General features: G+C 48.9%; 1 protein-coding gene across 18 annotated transcripts in view; it reads right to left on the bottom strand.

Moving 5' to 3' along the window:
• The window catches only part of Ssbp3 (single stranded DNA binding protein 3), a 137,824-nt gene that overhangs the window by 61,646 nt on the left and 60,452 nt on the right, over positions 1–15,726 (bottom strand). Inside the window, exon 1 of one of the 18 annotated variants that reach the window (XM_017593663.3) lies at positions 411–738. The exons of 15 other annotated variants lie outside the window; for them this stretch is intronic. In XM_017593663.3, the coding sequence (XP_017449152.1) occupies positions 411–500 (90 nt within the window). In that variant the 5' untranslated portion in view covers positions 501–738. Of the gene's footprint in view, positions 1–410; positions 739–15,726 lie in introns of those variants that run through there. 2 more of the 18 variants (XM_039110867.2, XM_063288496.1) reach the window with 2 other exon arrangements.

Here is a 15,726-nt window from a genome sequence, read left to right as displayed (position 1 = left end):
AAGACTAGAGCACTTGCTGTGTAAGTATGAAGACACATACACAGCCAGGCATGACCACATATGCCCTCTTACTCCAGCACTGGGGAGAGAAAACAGGTGGATCCTGAGAGCTTTGTATCTTACAGGCTCAACCAACCAAAACCCACCATACACACAAACAAAACACTGACAAGAAGGGACAAACTTAAGGCCACTGAAATCCCCCAGCCCAGAGCAGTGTCCAGTTCCCCATAACCCCTGCATAATCAACTCATAGTGATTCCCTCCAGGTGGAAGGAAGCCATCGCTGATCACTGATCCACTCAGTTGCCTGTGCTACAAACTTTGCCAATAGGCTGCTGCCAGTATTTTAGATCAAACTTACTTGCCCATGCCAGGGTCTGCCAGGTCTCGAGGCCTGTAGCTCCTACCTTGATGTGGGTGGCACAGAGCCTTATAGGAGCCACTAGGCTATGAGTCTCCCCTCTGGTGCCAGGTGATGGCTCCAACTTCCCGAACATATCCGTCCTCTCTGAATCTACTTCAGAAGGGCAGGCCTAGGTGGGAGGCCAGGGAGGGGCTGGGATGGGAAGGAACATCCTGTCTGCATCAGAGCAGGGAGGTGGCTCTTACGCTAACTCATGTGCACTTTAGCTTTTCTCCCCTCTAAGCAGGAAGTGTTCATGGGACGAACAAACATGCATCTGGGGTCACACTAGGGTTAGGGCAGTGAAGCCAACTTTGATTTGTGGAAACGAGCCATCCAAGACAATGGGTCTAACAAGGCACAGAAATCAGCTCCAGATGCAGGCCAGAGACAGCTGCCTAGGGACCTGCAGGGTAATCAATCCTGCTGATAGTTTATTCTCCAGAGGAAGATCTGGGGGAGGGGGCTAGTAGCTTATGGCTCCAGGACAATGGAAGGCAGACTGGGAGCACAGCCCTAGGATCTTCCTCTAAAAGTCTGAGGCCTGCTCTTCTGCCTCTGGCCTGCCTCTTCCTCAGCTATTACCTGTGGGCAAGGGATACACAGCAGTCCACTGTATTATGCCGGTGCCCTGGAGTCAATGTCCAAGACCTTGAATGGAAAGTATAAAGTGTGAGGTCTTAGGCATCCCTCCCTCTACAAGTGTCACCTCTGCCCTGTGCCTGGAGTGTAGGTTCAGAGAGCTAAGCTTTCTGAAGCAGGGAGTGGGAGGGCCTTTACTTTAGACCTAGGAGGCAACCAAGTGGCTCAGATGGGACAGAGGGAGCCAAGTCACATAGGCAACAAGGAAGTGAGTTGGAGCCAGGAGCCAGGTCTCTCTTTTGAGTCCAGGACTCCTCCTTGCCAGCTCCTGACCTAGGCCTAGTCTCCAGGCAGAGAATTACTTGGCAGGAGTAGGAGGGAGAGTAAAATGAAACGCTTTGAGGGCCTTCTGTGAAGCACAAACACCAAGGACAATCAGCACTCTCAGGTCCTTAAGAAGGTCCTTCTAGATCACACACTATGAAGTGGAGAGCCATGGTCATCAAGCTGGACCCTCACCTGACACATGGATAAGTGCTCAGACACAGGAGTTAACTAGATGAGAAGTTACAATTGCCAAGACAAGAATACTCAACTTAAATTCCTTTAGGTTCTGCTTTAGAATTACTTTGTCAAAGGGTGTTTCAGAAATCTGTAGCGTTGGGTCTCACACCAGGACAGAGGAAGCTGTCCCGCCTGGTGTGTAAAACCCAAACAGTTGAAAGCTACCTACTACTGGCCAAGAAGGGAAGAGTAGCCTAGCCTCCCTTAATAAGCAGGAATGGGGGAAGGGAGTTTAAAATCTCAAGAACAAAAGAACGGCAGAGCTTGTCACTCTGGCCCTGATCATCCATGGCACCCTATCCAGCCATCTGTCACGTCATATAGAAATTCCCTGTGTGACTCTGTCTGCCTGGAGTGACTGCTGGCTCTTATCCATCTCCCAGTCCCCACTGAGCCTGATGCCCAAGAGGCCCCATAAATACTCTTGAACAGAATGATGTATCAGGGTCTCTACAGAACCTTGGTGCACAAAGCCAGCCCTGGGTACTCCTTCCTCGATACTCAGGCGTTCTAGGCCATAACTTCCTTTTGCCATATGAGAGAGAGAGAGAGAGAGAGAGAGAGAGAGAGAGAGAGAGAGAGAGAGCGCACAGGAAGCCATCTTGATCCTGCACAAGGGATCGAGGTCACATGTGGTTTACCTGTGACCCCGTTCTTTTTTTCTTTTTTCTTTTTTTCGGAGCTGGGGACTGAACCCAGGGCCTTGCGCTCGCTAGGCAAGCGCTCTACCGCTGAGCTAAATCCCCAACCCCGTGACCCCCTTCTTATGCCTTGGAAAATGGGGTAACGAAGAGTGTACCAAGTTCAACAGAAGCAGGCTTCAGGCTGGGAGGTCAGTGGGTAAGTTAGAGCTATAACACTATATAAACAGCTATCTAGGATTTGTTCATCTAGCAAAACCTTCTAAAAATGAAAAAAAAAGTAAAAGTATAGTTAGGGCGAGTCATTTATGTATTACTTATATGAGTATAATTCAAGATAACCCTTTGAAAAATTACTTGGCAAAATAATTTAAGGGTCTTGAAATGAGCCTATCTTTCCTCATCCAGTAACTTCACTTCTGGGAATTTATCCCAAGGAAACCATGGAGAATGAATGGCAACGGTGTTCGCTGCAGTCTTATGTATAGTGCAGGATGGTAGGGAAGGGCAGGAAGGACTAGCCAATAAGGAAATGCTTCAATAAAACCTAAGGTCGCCATTAAACATAATTATGAATAGCTGGAAGCATGTTTATTCAAAGAAAAGGCAACCAAGCACAGTCACAAGTGTAGACTGGAGAGCATTTGTTAGGGCCAGTGGCTGTGACAGGGAAAGAACAGGGAGAAAGTTCACCTCTACTCCCTGAGCTTGTTTGTAAGGGGACAGCTAGGCCTGTGTCCCCATCTTCCACACCACCTACCTAGCTCAGACCCCTTCAGGGGGTGAAGAACTGGGTGAGAGACACAAACCAAGGTGAATGAACAAGGAGGGTTACATGACCAACACCTAGAAGCATGCCACTTACCAGTGGGGGAACTTCTGGGCACAGGGAATACATACAATGTGCACACACAATGCACATACATGATTACCCCATGCATGAGCACATATGCGCGCATGCGCACGTGCGCGCACACACACACACACACACACACCCTGAGCAAACTGTGCACGTAACTGAGAGCCACAATTTCCAATGTACAGAGACAAACCATTCAGCTCCCTTACAGCAGCCGTGGCCAACTTTCTACCCCAATGAACCATCTGGGGCTCAAAGGGAAGGTGTCAGATTGAGCACCAGGGTAGGATTAATTTTTTTCTCCTTCTTCTTAAATCCCCTTAACTGAGAAAGCAGCTTGAGCCAATTCTGCTTTTCTCAGACACCAAAACACCAAGCTATAGTCACACCAGTTCATCTTCACACCCCAAAGTCGGGGGTGGGGAGTGGCTAGGGGGGTGGGGGTGGGGAGTGGAGTCTGCCATCAGGGAAGGATGCACAGCAAGAACACAGGCATACATGTGTGGGGACAGAGCAGGCAGGCGGCCAGAAGAGGAGCCACCACAGCCTTCTTGCCAGGCTAGAGACGGCCACATGCCCCCTGCTGACTGCACTGACAGAAAGATGGGGAGGACAACAAACTAGGCACAGTGACCCCACAAGTCACTCTACCCCCTCCACAGCGAGTTCTCATTCTGTGTGTGAACCAGCTGAACCCTAGGAACACCACCTCAACACTGCAGAGCACTCCTAACGAGGAAGGGCCAGGAAACAAGCAAACAGGCAACAAGATGGTGCTTTTGTTCATTCCCTGTGACAACCCAGGAAGGAAGGGCTGTTTCTTGCAGGTGAAGAAGCGGAGCTCCAAGGAACTGGTTCCAGTCTCTCTCCTTCTAAGTGATGGGCCCACCTCCCAGGTCCAGGGTTCATGTCCAGTAGGCCCCCGCCACAACGCATGCACGTACCCCAACCCATCATACCGGAGGACCAGGGCTACAAGCAGCACCTGACACTGCTGCTGCTCATGTACTAGGAACATTTGCTTTTGCTGGCTGGAGGGAAAGAGAGGCCAGGACCAGGTGAATTCCTCTCAGATAAAACTTGCAAAGATGCTAAGATGCAGTAGCCACAGAAAAGAGGCTCTCCTGAGGGAAGAGACAGCTCCTGACAGAGCCCACTTGGGGTGCACCCTCAGGCCCACTACCTGTATTACAAGCTCTCCCCAACCCCCAACCTGTTAATGATCAATCCTCAGTTTCCAAGAAGACAATGACTACCTCCAGGAAAATGGCCAGAAGCAGGTTTGGCACCAATTTATTGGGTTGTAAAAAAAAAAAAAAAAAAAAAAAAAGTTGTGAAGGAAGAAAGAGGTATTTTTATTGTTCTTTTGTTGGCCTCTTCTCTTTGAGGGAGGCAGGTGGCCAGGGTAGAATTCTAGGGACCAATGCTGAAGACACTGGTTTCAAACCCTTTTATCTATCTAGACAGAGAGTCTTCCCTACTCCTCAGGTCTAGACAGGAGAAAGACAGCAGACCTCTGCATTCTGTGACAGCGCTGGCTTCATACCTGGGGCAGGGACAAACCTGAGAGGTGAACTGGGTTGTCCCTGCCCTTCAGGGGCTTCCAGTCTGCTGGGGAAGGTTTGACAAATGCTAGTGTTTTCAAGTGGAGGGGACGAGTCAGATGAAAGAAGTCAGTCTCTGAGATGAGAGACATTGGCACTTCTAGGTTAAAAAGACCAGGAAACAGGGAGGACCACCTTCAAAGAATCCAAAGAGAAGGGTGAGTACAAACAGGCTGCAAGTTAACACCAGGACCTGACAAAGTGGGAGTTACTTGGGAAGCTGATGGTGGTCCTCCTGTAGACACAGAGAAGGCTCTGACTTCAAGGAAAGGCGGTAAGGACCTAGAATACTAAATCAAGAAACAAGATCAGGAGGCTGCCTGGGAAACCCCTGTGGGTCAGTATGGTGCCTGGCAGACAGTGACTCTGAAAGGGATGAACAGGAGTGCGAGAGTGAACAGTTTATTCTGTGTGAGGAGGCAGGAAGTCTCTGCCAGGGAAATGCCCTGGTGGTCAGCTATAAGGAGAAACCTGTACTGGAAGAAAGGGTTACACCAGGCAGAGAAAGCTCCTATGCAAAGGCACAGTAACAGATTGGGTGAACTCCAAGGAGACCTTCTGTGCATGCTGGAGAGACAGGGGTGGCTGGAAAAAGATGCTGACCACAGGACCTTAGAGGCTCCAGGAAAGGGCATAGAGGAAGGACTTCACCCTACAGACGAGGGGATTTCTCAAGATGCCAGATATGGGGCAGTAGGCAGATCTCTTTTAAAAGGCAACTCTGGCAGCAGGAAACTAGGAACAAAAGTGGGACCATTGATGGAGCTGGAGAGATGGTTCAGCAGTTAGAAGCACTCGCTGTTCTTTCAGAGGACCTGAGTTCAATTCCCAGCAACCACATGTTGGCTCACAACCATCTGTAATGGGAATCTGATGCCCTCTTCTAGTGTGCATACAGAGTGAGCTATACATAAAATAAATAAATGAATAAAACAGTGAGGCCATCCAAGAAGCTGTGTGTACTCCCCTTGGCCTGCCCTAGGCTCCTTGCCCAGTACCCATGGTAACCCTGACAAATCTGCATTGCAGGAGTCGCCCACAAAGCAGTAAGTCTCACCCAGATGAACCTCTGCAAACAGCAGTGTGGGTCAGGTCGAAGTCCAGGAATTCTTCACCTGTGTGGATTTCAGTTTCCTCGAGTGGAGACCAGAGGATGGGGTGTTTAGCCTGGGCTGACTGACTATATGTAAGGCAAGAAGGTGTGTGCTAACTAACATGCAGGAGGAAAGCCCTTCAAGCACAGTAGTGCTGCTCCCTCAAATGTGGCTATCTTCTAGGTGAGAATTTAGGGCAGGATGAGGAACACAGAGCTAAGATTGGTTCATCAGAGTCAAATGGATAATGAGTCCTCTGCAGTGGAGGTGGCAGAGAGACCTTAGCCAATCAGGAAAGGTGGCTGGACAAGGAAGGCCATGTTTTATGCACTGCTGGCTTGCAGTAGGAAAAGTAGGAAGTAGGCTGAGAAGAGGTTAGAAAAAAATAGGACAGAACACTCCACCCTGCCTATTCCAGTTCAAGACTGGAAAAATAAGTAGGTCTTAACATGCAATGAACACGGAGGTAGGATCCTATGGCTCTGACTTCAAGCACCCAACAAGGAAATTCTGGTTGAGGTTCTGTTCTCTGCCAGTCCTCTTGTCCACCAGTGGCTGGACCATGACAGACCAGGAAAGAGCAGCAGTTTGTGGCAGTGAACAGAACAGAAAAGGACTATACGATTCTATTGAGGTAGCCAAGGCCCACCGCAGCCCTGCCTGTTTCATGGTGTGGGAAAGCTAAGCCATGGCCAGCAGATACTTGTAGAAGAGGAGGCTGCTCACTCTTCTGTGCACACCACTCAGCCCCTGCAGGAGCCTTATGACCGTTTATTCCTCTATGGCCACCACCTAGCAATATGCACACTTGGCACAAACACCAAAGATGACACTAAATTCCATAAGGCTTTGCCTGGCCAGGTTACACAGAAACAAAGGGCATACACCACAGGCAAGCACTCTCCACTCACAAAGAGTGGAAGGAACAGACCTGGTTTCCAGAGGCCTACGACTGTCCCTGACCTCTGAGCTATTCAAAGCTCAAGAAAAAGTAACAAACCACTTCTGTCCCCAGAGTCAAGCCAGCTGGTATGACGGGCAGAGCTGAAAACCAACACAGCGCACCTGAAACAAAGCAGACACCATGGGTCACTGGTCCCCAAAATCGTACTTCTATAAGCAGCATTCATTAAGTCTTACTTAAGGGGGACATACAGGCTCTGATACATCCTACTTGACATGCTAGGGTTCGACCCTCACTAACCTAAACAACAAACCCTCTGTTCTGCTAGTTCTCTGTCTGAGAAAGAGGATAAAATAAAAAGCCATGATCCTTGCCTTCTGGAACAATACTGGTAAATAATTACACCACCTTCACTGATGAGGGGGAGAGGGGAGGCATACTAGGACCATCTTAGGTGAACAGAACAGGGTCCTCCATTCTCCTTTCCAGGTCGAGGACTCAATGATCAGCCCTAAGCAAGACAATTAAACTTCCAGCACACCACAAAGTACAAAGGTTGGGAAAGTTTAAAAAAAAAAAGTTCTAGGCTCTAAAACTGTACCTGGAGGGTTTAATTAGCTCTGTAAAAGGCCGAGAGATACACAGATAATAGATGGCTCACAGAAAGGGGGAAAGTCAGCAGCTCAGCAAACAGGCAGAGCCAAGCCTCAGTTCCTGGCCTCTCAATCCCAGGACCCCTCCAGCAAGTTGGCCTAGGAGCCTAGAAACCAGTTTCTCCAGCTAGACAAGATGCCAGAGTCCTGCTTCTGGAAGGAGGCTCCCTATCTTCCCTGGAAGGTGGTGTTCATGCTTCTGCTGCAGCCTGCTACCTAAAGCCTCTGCCCTGGCCTGCTAGCTGGACCCTGTCCCAACAGGCAGGCAGTACCATCCCTGTCCCAGCCCCCATGCTCTCTGTCTCCAGGCAAGCAAAGGGCAGGGAGGAGGTGCTTGGCTTGAAAGTTGGCCTGGATTCTCAAAACAGCAACATTTCCCCAACCAGATTGGGAAGGACTGACCCTAGTGTCGAGAGGTTGTTTTTGGTTTGGTTTGGTTTGTTTGTTTTTAATCTATACTGTCAGACTTGTTCCCCTGTCCCCCTTTGGAAATATCCAGGCTGGCCTGGAACCCACAGAGATCTGCCTGTCCCTGCCTCCTGAGTGCTGGCTTCTACTCCCTTGAAGTGAGGCTGAAAAGACTATTGGGGTTTGGAGAGAACCAGCAAACGAGATCTCTCCCCTATCAGGTTAGTGTTCCCTCAGCTCAGTGTTAAGTGTGGTATGACACATAGACTTGTATGACCTCTTCAAAGAATACTAAACATCTATAGACAGTCAGCAGGACCAGATTGCCCTGAGCCTATCACAAAATCATTTCATTTAATCCAAGTATTCTCTTAGCGAACCTATTTTAGTAAGTCCCACGATACAGATGCAGAAGGCAGGAACCAGGGTTGAAGTCTGCTGCCCAGTTATCGACCAGGTCTGTTGGCCTTGAATGCCCTAGCAATGCTTAGGTCAAGGAACCCTGAAATGGAAATGGTCTTGTTTGAGATTTTGAGGCCATGGGCGAACCCCCTTTACAACAAAATCATTCCATAGGCTGGACATGATGGGGCAAACCTTTAATCCCAGCACTAGGGAAGTAGAAGCAGGTGGATCTATGCTGAGGTCAAGGCCAGCCAGAGCTACTCCAGGTTGTGGGAGTACCAGGTTAATGGCAGTGCCCTAATGGAACTACAATGTGTTCTGCAAAAATGTTTTGAATGCTGGCTCCTGAGAAACAAGTAGGCCCAAGATGTCAGTAAGTCTATTAAAAGACGATTTCTGGAGGCCAGGTTATCTAGGCCTTATGTGTTGCCAAACTTCCCCAGCTAGATAAACCCCAAAGGTGAAGACAACAGTTGGGTTCTGTAAGGGGAAAGTACATCTTGAAGCAGCAGGGGCTCTGGAACAGAAAAGAACTGATCTCTGACTTTGTACTCTAGTGGGAGAATGAGGCTCAGAATTAAGAAACTTAAGAAATGAGAACTGGAAGGAAATTGGTATCCCCTGCGACATGTCCATCTTCTGAGAATGGAGCAGTCAGAAAGGGTAGGACCAAAGCCTTGTACTAGCATGAGGACTACTGCAGCATGGACTGCTTAGTGCCTGTGGCATTTACATCACATTGCTGTCTACCACTACTGCTCCCAGTCACGTCAGATCCCATAGATGGGCTGTGCTTCCTCTAAGATCCATGTTAACCACAGGGCTGTTCAGAAGCCCATTTCTCTCAGCAGCTTCTCTGGGCTCCACTGATGCTGCCTGAATGATGAAGACAGGTGGGGGGTGGGGATCACATTTCCCACCAGCGAAGGTCAGACTCACCACACCAAGGCTTGTCAAAGGCCAAGGTATCAGAGGTTTAACCTATCTGGTCTGGTCACAATCCCTCCTTCCAAGATGAGACACTCCTTATGCTGCAGCTCCCACTCGTGTGAATACCTGTATCAGATCAATTATGATGCCATCGTTCCCCATTACCTCTGCTGGGGGATCCAAGTATTGGATTAATTTATAATCTGCCCTCCTGGTTGTTTTTTGCCTATTGCTCTTTTATATGAAAAAAAATCACGTGGAAGTAGAACTTGATCAAATCAAACAGTACAAAAAGGCGTGTGAATCTGTCTCAAGGCTGACGTCAATTCATTAGATACTGCTGTGTTTTCCTCTGCTTCCCCTGCGCTCCTCTCCACAGGGTGAGATCCCTAGAACCATCTGTGGACTTAACGCAGTGAGACAGAGATAATCAAAAGAAAATTCTGCCTGACATCGGCAGGTTCTGCTCTTGGGTTGATGGTGCAAGCAGAACTCACCAACAACAACCTATGGTGCTTTTCCAGGCATGGTGGCCCAGGCACTAGGAGGATCCTTTGGCAGGGACCAGGGATGGTGGTGGCAGCAAGGCAGCAGCTCAATCACTAGTGTCTCCCTCCTGGAGCCAGGGTAATCTGATGATCACAGTGGATAATTAGAGTCTCTTATCAAAACAATTAGCGGATGAATGAACAGCCAGTCCCATCTCTACACAACTGTGCTCTGCAGTGCGGGGGAGGCAGAGGCAGAGGAAATGACGAACTGCAGCCCATGCCCCAGGAAAAAAAGATTCTAGCCTCACCCAGCAGCTACCCGGAATACCTTCCTGCCTCCCTGCCTGCTTTCAGCCTCCTTTTCCTGCCCAACCTGGAACCCTGCAGATTACCAGATTCACCAGCCTTGACACAACATGCAGTTGTGCCCTTCCGATCCAGCACCCACCATCTATTTAACCAGGCCAAGTGCCCAGGCAGGCATCAGAGCTCTTACTGCCTGCCACTCAGAGAGAGACCCTGGAAAGGGACTCCTCGGAGGTCTGTGAGCCTGCCTGTTTTCCTACTGGTCTGCACTCTTCCTGGAAGTCCCGTTCCACCAGAATACCGGGGCAGCCCATCCGATGCCTTCATCTGTAACTTCATTAGCTAATGTTTAAAATTCAAAGCCCTTCCATCATTTCTGTGTCTACCCATATGTGAATAGGCTTGTTGGTCTGACACCATTTGTTTCTACCACAGAAAATATTCCAAGGATTGGTCAAAAAGCCCGTTGGAAACATAATCCTGAGTAACTAAGTTTAGAAGGTGGCAAGGGTGTGGGGAAGGGCCCTACAGGGCTCAGAAATGAGGCTAAGAAGCAGGTGGGAGGTAGGGGCAGCATCAAAAATGTCTTTGAGACAGGCAAAGTGAGGAAAGAGCTGAGCCTCCTGGTTTCTAGGCTAAGATTTTGGGTACTAAGGATGGGGAGACTAGTTGACTCGGGCCCAACACATTTAGGCTCTCATGACAGTGTCCACCTAAAAGATGCACACACTCACTCCATGTGCCTCTGATGGTGTGAGTGCCCCTTCCTCACTTTCTAGTGCTCAATACAGAAGAGAGGGTGGGGGAGGGCAAACGCCCATCTGCTTTTGTTTTCTACCGTGTTCCTTTCAAAGCTCAGGGTCTGCTAAGCCCCTGAAAGCCACAGCCTCGTCTGTCCACTTCCCCCACTGCCATTTGCCACCGGGCTTGCTCCTGACAGCCATCAATCACCCATAATGTGCTGGCCTCAAGGCTCAGAGGACAGAATTTTCAAGTCAAATGTAGCCGTTAACATGAATACGGCATTGCCTTTGACTCCTTTCTTTTTCTTTCCTTCTCTCTCATTTCTGAAGACTTTGCAGCTGCTGTGGAGACTCACGAGAGGGCAGACAGGCAGAGTGGAACGGCAATTTTACTGTTCTGAGTCACAACAATTATGACGTTGTGATAAGAAACATTTTCTATGAATTTTTAAGCACTAGTTATCCTGTTCTGCACTTGTCTCTAAAGAAAAGAACAGGGCTCCAGCAAACCAGAAGGCTCCAAGTCAACTGTCCCAAGGAGGCAGACTCTGAAGCCCTCCCACCACTCCTGTGCCCTCCCTCTAGTAAGGGCCCCTCTAGGTCTGGGCTAAAGCTGTTGTCCTTAGGCACATTTACATGCAAACGACGACTCCCATATACCAAATATAGTCTTGTAAGCTAGCATTTATTTATTTTTATTTTTATTTTTTGCTAGCATTTATTTTTAAACACGAAAAAGTCTCTCATAATAAGACTCGTGATAAATGTTATGATCCTCAAAAATGGTGTTGGGGAAGAGGAGGGATGACTGAGGGAATGGAAGAGGAATGGGAGCGTTCCCTGACCCCATGTAAGAGTAGATCGCACAGAAGAGGATGCTCCACCTCTGGTCCTGTTGGGGAACAGTGAGCACAGATTAGAACCAAGTGGGCCAGTTCATATGCTAAGATTGGGGCTTTGTATCACCTGTCCAACCCCCAGCCGGCCCGGCCCACCTAACACAGCAGGTGGAAGACACAGATGCCTGCTGACCTACTGTGCAACCCTGGCCAACTGGCAGCAGCCTTCACCGGGTCTCCTCTTCCGTGGAGGGAGCTCAGGTCAAACACGGGATGGCTACTTCCTCAGACCAGAAGCTCCCCTGCAGCTCCCCCTCAGGTGGGCCCTGCTCAGCTTCCCAGACTTTCTCCTGAGCTCAGGGGATGGAGTCCTTACAGAGTCCCAAAGGTTCCTCTCATCCCTTTGGGAGAAAAATCACCAGCTAGGTTCCCAGGATACATTTACAAAAATCTATACAATGACAGGATGAAGACACCACAGTCAGGTCTGGTGCTGTAGGCCTGTGATCCAAACTATTCAGGGTTAGGCAGGGGAATAGGGAGCTCAAGACCTGCTTGGGCTGCACGGCCAGCCTAGATAATGAGGCTTGTCTCAAGATGAAAACATTAAAAGAGGCCTGGGGGGGTTAGGGGTTTAGCTCAGTGGTAGAGCACTTGCCTAGCAAGCGCAAGGCCCTGGGTTCGGTCCCCAGCTCCGAAAAAAAAAAAAAAGAAAAGAAAAAAGAAAAAAAAAAAAGAGGCCTGGGGATGTGGCACACTTGCCTAGCATGAGAAGCCAGGGCCAACGCAGTCTGATTCAACCTCCAGTGGCTTCTTCACCAAGACCTAACACCCACCTGATCTTAGCTTGCTCAGAAAAGGCCATTTAGAGTGCTGGCCTAAGTGCCTAACAGAACAGCCTCAACTCACCCCAGGCTACAGACAGCTAGGACCATCAATTCAGTGACAGGACAGGCTTAGCTTGTGTTTCTCTCCAGGTGAGGAGAGTATTTAGCTAGATGGTAGTTACTAGAAGCCAGTGCCTGCTCTGGAAGTCTAATAGCAGACTTCCCAAATGCATCCCAGAAACTACACATCTTTACCAGACTCGGAACTAGGCAAACATACGTGTCTTCTGGACTCGGAAGGAGGCAGTCTGCCTCTGTTCTCCCTTCCTTACCAAAAATACTGCCCTGGGAAGGGTGGTCAGATCACCATAGCAAAGGAACAGAACAGCCTGTGACCCTGAGGATGGATGGCACCTTTTTTTAAAGAGCTGTTCAAAGCAGACACATTAGGAAGGCTGTATATTTATCTTTCTGACATTTTAAAATATGCTGCAAAAAGCTGAAATCCTAAATCAAGGAGCATTATTAAAGGTATGTGAGATGGGTGACAGAATCACTCTGCTCCCTTTCCTCCCTCAGGAGCATGCCTGCTTCGAAGCAAGGGTTACTGCACAGCAGCCCAGCCACTTGCACAATCGACAGTGTGTTACGCTTTAGGATGTGGCAGAAGGCTGGAACTCACCCAACGTGGGTCACTGTCAGGGCCTCAGTCTCCTATACTCAGGCCCCTAGGCTCAAGGAGATCTCTCTACAAGGGATGCCAAAAAAGAAGAGTTTTCTACTTCAGAGGTCCAGCTCTCTGTCAACTGTCCCAAGATATATAACCCTTGGCAGGGATAACCCATACTTCCCAGGACTCTGCCTAGCATCAAGAAACCAAGGTAAGACAGTGATCTTCCCCATACCCCCAACTCCAAACTAGGGGAAAGGAGGAGCGGCCCTGGGTGGCTGCCCTCATTCCACCAATCCAGGTGAGGTTGGAAGGGCTGGGATGGAGAGGACAGAGGAATACAACCACTTCTTATCCTACAGGTGGAGAAAAACCTAAAAGGAGAAAAACCCTAAGAGACTTCAGGACAGGCTTAGTGGCACATGCCCGTGATTCTGCCACTCAGGGGCATTCTAATACAGGAAGACCTGAAATTCATGGCCATTCTGGACAACAAAGAGACACTCTGCCTCCAAAAAAAACCAAAAAAACAAAAACAACAAACAAACAAAACATAAGACAATAAATTCTAAAAGTTAAAATTAGAAACTAATTAAACAAAGAACCAAATATCCCAGATAATCCTGGTACATCCTTGGCAACTTCAGCACACTGACCAAAAATCAATAACGTAGCTGCTACCCCTACAGAGGAGGACCACACAGAGGGTATTAGTATTGGCAGAGCAAGAAGGAGGTGCTATCCTCCCCTAAAGAAAGAGTTGCCTACAGTTTACAGAGGACCAATATTGTGCCTGACCTTGTAGCCCCATGACCCTCCTCCAATGCTCTCTATCCTTTTTCCCTTTGCCTGCCTTTATGCTATCAAATTCTTCCTTAAGCAGAGTCAAAAATGCTAAGACCATGTCGACTGGCTACCCCTTGGACCAAACAGGAAAAAGGATAAGCCGTCTGGTCCCTCACTCCCATCCAGTCACTGTCCACAGGATTTACACAGAAGCTCTCGGGGCTCCCTGTCTGCCACCCACAAGGTGAGGCCACACAGGCATCACTTGCTGACACAGCCCAAATCTCAGTACAATAATCATCTCCGGCTTTACGTGGTGGGGGAATAATCCTTTCAGAGCCTAGCTCTCAAAGGCAGAACCACCCAGAATCTCGTGGGTGGGGTTCTGACCTTTACCAAAATCAGGCCATGAAGAGACCCAATTGATGGTCAGAACAGACCACTTAAAAATGGAGCTGCCCCTCCCAGGCACCCACAGGAAATGGGAGTAGAGATCACCTCTCCAAGGGAACAGAGCAGAGTTCCCGCAGTGCCATGTGGGCAATGCCTGGCAATGGTGAGGAAAGGTGTGATTATAACCACTAAAGACACTGTTAGATGGTGTAGTCAACTTACAAGAAAAACACACAAACATCCACCACTACAAGTGCCTTTGACATGAAAACCCTTAGAAATGCCCTCACTCTAAGCCCAAGTCAACATTTGTCCCTGTGTGTGGTATAGCCCAAGTCCCAGCCTGACACCATCTGCATGTTACCATCATCAACATAGAAACTACAGTTAAATACCTGATACAGAAAGACATGGGCGGTTGGGGTGCTAGGGAGATGCTCAGTGGTGATACCAGTTGCTCTTCTGGACCCAGATTCTCTAAACCACATGGAAGCTCACAACCATCTCTAACTCCAGCCCAAGGGACCTAAGTCACCCTCTTCTGGCCTCTGTAGGCACCAGGCACACATGTGGTGTACAGACTTACATGCAGACAAAACACCCATGTGTATAAAATAAATTAGTTTAAAAAAAAAAGACACGGGAGTATTTTCTGAACACAGCCATGCTATATTGTAAAAGTGTGTGCATGCATGAATTCTGCTCAAACCAGGTGCCCAATCACTTCCAGATGCCATGGCCTAGGATATCCTATGTTAAGAAAAAGGAGAAAAAAGCTCTGCTTTTCATGCGTAGATAGTTGGGTTCAGGTTACATAAAACAGGATGTAACCTCCCAGTCAAGGCAAAAAACAAAGAATGACAACCATGTAAACAGCTGACATGACAGTACAATGGAGACTCTGAGAAGCCAGTGACTCCCGGTCTGCTCTGAGGTTACCTTCACCCCATACCTGTGATCTAATGGAAAGCAGGGTGTCCCAGGCCCAAGACCAGGATGGATGGAATCCAATCCACAAATGACACAGGGGACCTGGTACTTGCCTGTGTCCAGCTGCCAGTCTGACCAAGGCCTTGCCAATGGACTGGGGCGGTGTGAGTGTTCATACACACCCACAAGCAGCCTGTGCCCACAGCACCCAGGTGGAGAGAGGTGGCAGAGGCACGGGGAAGGGAGGTAGGCTTTCCCATGGTTCCTGCACTCACTCAGAGCCTCCAACCTTGAGTTAGGGCTTGCACACTTGCATGAAAGCTACAGTCATAGAGCTGCAGGTTTGGAGGCTACTGAGGGTTGAATCAATATCACCTCACCCCAACCAATCAGGACTCAGAAAGGCTATCCAGCTTCCCCAAGATCACACAGCTTCTGAGCAGGACTGAGACATGACCCTGTGATCCTTTCCTGGGTCCCAGCTCTTACAAAGCAAAGCAAACAGCAGCAGCGGATTTAAGCATACAGATTATCAGCCACCACGTCGCTTTCATCCGACTGGCAGCAAATGAAACACAGCAATACAGAGGCCTGGGACCTGAGGCCACAAGACCCAATTCTAGACTTGACTGCCACCAATGGCCGGAGAGGACACCGGGCCAGGGAAAGCTGCCAGTCTGGGCCTCAATTT

The sequence above is a fragment of the Rattus norvegicus genome, chromosome 5, assembly GCF_036323735.1.
Source record: "Rattus norvegicus strain BN/NHsdMcwi chromosome 5, GRCr8, whole genome shotgun sequence".
In the NCBI taxonomy this organism is placed as follows: domain Eukaryota; kingdom Metazoa; phylum Chordata; class Mammalia; order Rodentia; family Muridae; genus Rattus; species Rattus norvegicus.
Note: the sequence above shows the minus strand (reverse complement) of the source record. Positions and strands in the feature narration are given on the sequence as shown.